We start from the raw sequence: 4115 nt of genomic DNA, 5'->3' as shown, positions 1-4115 counted from the left end.
TAAGATGCGCAAAGTCTGTCGATGATGATAAAGAACACGAGAAAAACTCGGATAGATCCGAGGTTATAGGTTGGCCAGGCAATATAAAATGACAAGTTTTTGACTACAGTATCCGGAGAGACTACGCGAATTAGAAAGTAAGTTAGGTTAAAGCAATCTGAAAAGAATACTTTAAGCTGTTCAAAAACGTATTTTTCAATTGATTTTCGGCAATTTAAACCATTTTCAGAAATCTGTAGCTCGGCTGTCAAGCTTTCAGTCACTTTCAAAATTGTGGAGGGTGTAAAACAGACCTAAATTGAAAACTCTGCATTTACAGAGTTTTTTGAGAACCTCTAGATCATCAGCTATTTTCCGATTTTTGAAGGATGCATGTTTTTCCCGTTTTCAGTACAAACAAGATCCAAAACAAGGGGGAAAGGTCTATCTAACGGTCAGAAAATCATCTCAAACGGACAATTTTCAACAAAGTTATGACGCAAAACACCACTCTGCGTGTCTGCGCACTCCTCGCTTTGCACAGCCTCTACGCGCTTAACTTTAAACATGTGCGATTTCACTCGTGTTTTGAATGTTAATTTTAAATGTTTTCTATTTTTAATTTTTTTTTCCGAATTTTTGAAAATCCACCCGCCCCACTCTTTTTTGTGCCCATGTGTACTGAAAACGCAAAAAAGTGTCTTTCAGAAATCGGCACGTAACTGAAAAACCAGGAATTTTCAAAAAATTCTGTGAATGCAAAGTTTTCAATCTAGGTCTGTTTTACACCCTCCAACCTTTCAAAGTGATCGGAAAATGGACAACCGAGCTCCAGACTCCTGGAAATTACCTAAGATCCATTGGAAAATATGGTACTGTGAATATCTGAAACTTACTACAAAGCGCGTAAACCACATCCACTGCAAACCTTGAATAGATAAGAGTCATATCAGATTTTTTCTGGGCTTTCTTCAAACAGAAAATAGCCAAAAGAATGTAAGAATTCAAGTAAAAAGTATTCAGGGATAGGAACAAGGCTGATGAAGCCGTTATCAAAACCGGGACATACATTTTTCAACAAAATGAGGAAGAAAACGAAATATTTCAAAACTAGATAATGATGTAAGCCTTCGACTTCACACTCCAATGAGCGCACATGAGCTCTAATGTGCAGAACAACGTGGGTGCGGAATTCGTTTAATCAATGTTCTCAAAATATTTCATTCAAACTTATTAGGTCGGTACAATAACAGATCGAGAGATTCTAGTGACGGAGCCTGGTTGTACTTGCTGATTTTTACCAATTAGTACTCCACATGTAATGATCGATTCAATTACGAATCCAAAGTTTTTACAAAGAGCACTTAAAGGTCCAACAGATCGAAAGTTGACTTCTGGGAAGTTGCTCATCAGAAAAATGGGAAGAAGGTCGAAGACAAAAATGATGAATGAGTCGAGGAGCGAAATTCGAGTTGCCTGAAAAAATTGGGGAAATCTGGATTTGAAGTAATTAGGCTGTGGCTACGCGGCACCTCCAACTATGGGCCCTCATCTCCTCAAAGGCATACTTGTAAAATTCCGGGCCGGCCCGGAAGGCTCGGTATCAAAAATCCTGTATTTTTGAGCCAAATTTTGAGCTCAGGGCCCCCCTTATGTGTTTTTTGAAATTTCCAAAACTTGTGAAATGACGGGCCCGCGGGTCGGGCCGGGCCTCCGAAATTCGGAAAAAAAGCACAGCACGGCCCGGCGCGGTCCGTTACAAGTATGCTCAAAGGGCTTATATAAACTGGGCTAAGTGCTTAATGTCTCCCCTCTTTTAATACATTTACCGTATACCAAGTAGTCACAATGGTAGTTCAGGGAGCGAAGAGGACAAAGTGAGTGCCCGCTCAAATTGGATAATAAATTAAAGTCAAAGATTTCCAGTTTTCTAATGAGAACGGGAACTAGATTGTCTTGTCATAGTGTAGCGGATGTCTCAAACTACAGTACCAATCTATGAGATATACAAAAACGAATTGTTCAGTTGATTGTCATCTTTTTCTAGAGTCTGGAGTTCGGCTGTCCAGTGTTCGATCACTTTGACAATGTTGGAGGTTGTAAAACAGATCTAGATTGAGAACTTTGCATTTACAGAATTTTCTGGAAATTCCTAGTTTTTGAGCTGTTTGCCGATTTCTGAAGGACACCTGTTACTTTCACGTTTTCAGTACAAAAACAGGCCAAAAAGGGGTGTTTCTCAGAATTGAGCAAATAGCTGAAAAACTAGAAACTTTTAAAAAATTCTGACAGCCGAGCTCTAGAATTCTGAAAATGGTCTAAATGGCTGAAAATCAACTGAGCAATATTTTTTGTAAACATATATATATATATATATATATATCTTATTGACCGGTACTGTAGATATACTCACTCTCGATATTGTCTGATTGTTAGTAGAGTGTGAGCAATTGTTCCAAACGAACAAGCGGAAGCATAATAGCACAGATAATGTACCCACACAAAAATGCATTATCTCAAAACCTATGGTTTTATTATTTTCTAAACCCTAACAAACCTGCTCATAATACTCCCAATAGTCGTGATAACAAGGGTTTGTAGTGCATCCAAAGTTTGCACAACTCAACGGAACATCAATGATAAATGCGCAAATTCCAAACAAGATGTATTGCTCAAAGAGCACGTAGGCAAAAATATAGATTGAAACTGCCAAAAGAGGAAATTTGGATCTGTGAAGGTGATAGATAATAGGAATGCAGGTTGCTAAAACTCGGTCAATAGTTATAAAAAGGACGGTCCATGATCGAATGCTTCCAAAAATTAGGTTAGGCCAAGCGATGAAAAATGATAAATTCTTGACTACCAGGTCGGGAGATAGCATTCTGAGGATATTGTATGTGAAGTGGATTGTCGCTGAAAATGGTTTTTAGTCAGGTCAAAGTTAAGAGTCAAGAAACATGTGTTCTTACTAGCAAAGGAATAAAGCATGTCCACAGCGAACCTGAAATAGATCAAAAACAATCCAGAACTGTTCTTTGAGAATTTCGATTTACAAAAAACCATAAATAAAAGGTACAGATTAAGTAGGACATTAATGAATGAGAATACGAGAGCTGATAAGGAGACAGTGGTAATAATAGTTGACATTTTTAGAGAGAATGATCACAATTATTCTAGTTAGTCATGTCCGTTGTTGTGCTCTTAACAGTTGGATGAGCATTTTTCTAATTTCCTATTTCTGAACAGTGATACATAAGACTACGAATACGAAAAGCATGAAGCACGACATCTGAAAAGTCACGAACTAATCAATAGATCACTTTGTATCTTTTTTGACCAGGAAGTCTGTTTATTGTAGTCGTTGGAGAAAACTGATGTCTGAAATTGGAATTCTCACGTTTACAGAGCATGTGAGAGATGTGTCTCGGAAAAAAATTCGGGATTACTGTAAAAAATTCGGGATTACTGTAAAGAAAAAACTAATTCAATTTCCGATTTTTTTTTTGAATTTTTGAATTTCTGAATCTCTGAATTTCTGAATTTCTGAATTTCCGAATTTCTGAATTTCTGAATTTCTGAATTTCAAAATTTCTGAATATCTTAATTTCTAAATTTCTGAATTTCTGAATTTCTGAACTCCTGAATTTCTGAATTTCTGATTTTCCGAATTTCTGAATTTCAAAATTTCTGAATATCTGAATTTCTAAATTTTTGAATTTCTGAATTTCTGAATTTCAAATTTCTGAATTTCTGAATTTCCGAATTTCTGAATTTCTGAATTTCTGATTTTCCGAATTTCCGAATTTCAAAATTTCTGAATATCTGAATTTCTAAATTTCTGAATTTCTGAATTTCTGATTTTCCGAATTTCTGAATTTCAAAATTTCTGAATATCTGAATTTCTAAATTTTTGAATTTCTGAATTTCTGAATTTCAAATTTCTGAATATCTGAATTTCTAAATTTCCGAATTTCTGAATATCCGAATTTCTGAATTTCTGAATTTCTGATTTTCCGAATTTCTGAATTTCAAAATTTCTGAATATCTGAATTTCTAAATTTCTGAATTTCTGAATTTCCGAATTTCTGAATTTCTGAATTTCTGATTTTCCGAATTTCTGAATTTCTGATTTTCCG

General features: G+C 35.7%; 1 protein-coding gene across 1 annotated transcript; it reads right to left on the bottom strand.

Annotated features, from left to right (window-relative positions):
• Nucleotides 1-1212: 1212 nt before the first annotated feature.
• On the bottom strand, nt 1213-3126 carry CBG21855 (the record flags this gene model as incomplete). Its single annotated transcript, XM_045236732.1, has 3 exons — nt 1213-1455; nt 2537-2892; nt 2949-3126. 3 exons carry the CDS (start codon nt 3124-3126, stop codon nt 1213-1215), a joined length of 777 nt encoding a protein of 258 aa, XP_045097409.1.
• Nucleotides 3127-4115: the final 989 nt, after the last annotated feature.

This window comes from Caenorhabditis briggsae (assembly GCF_000004555.2).
Source record: "Caenorhabditis briggsae complete genome, chrV, whole genome shotgun sequence".
NCBI classification, from domain to species: Eukaryota; Metazoa; Nematoda; class Chromadorea; order Rhabditida; family Rhabditidae; genus Caenorhabditis; species Caenorhabditis briggsae.
This window is presented reverse-complemented; position numbering and strand designations above follow the sequence as displayed.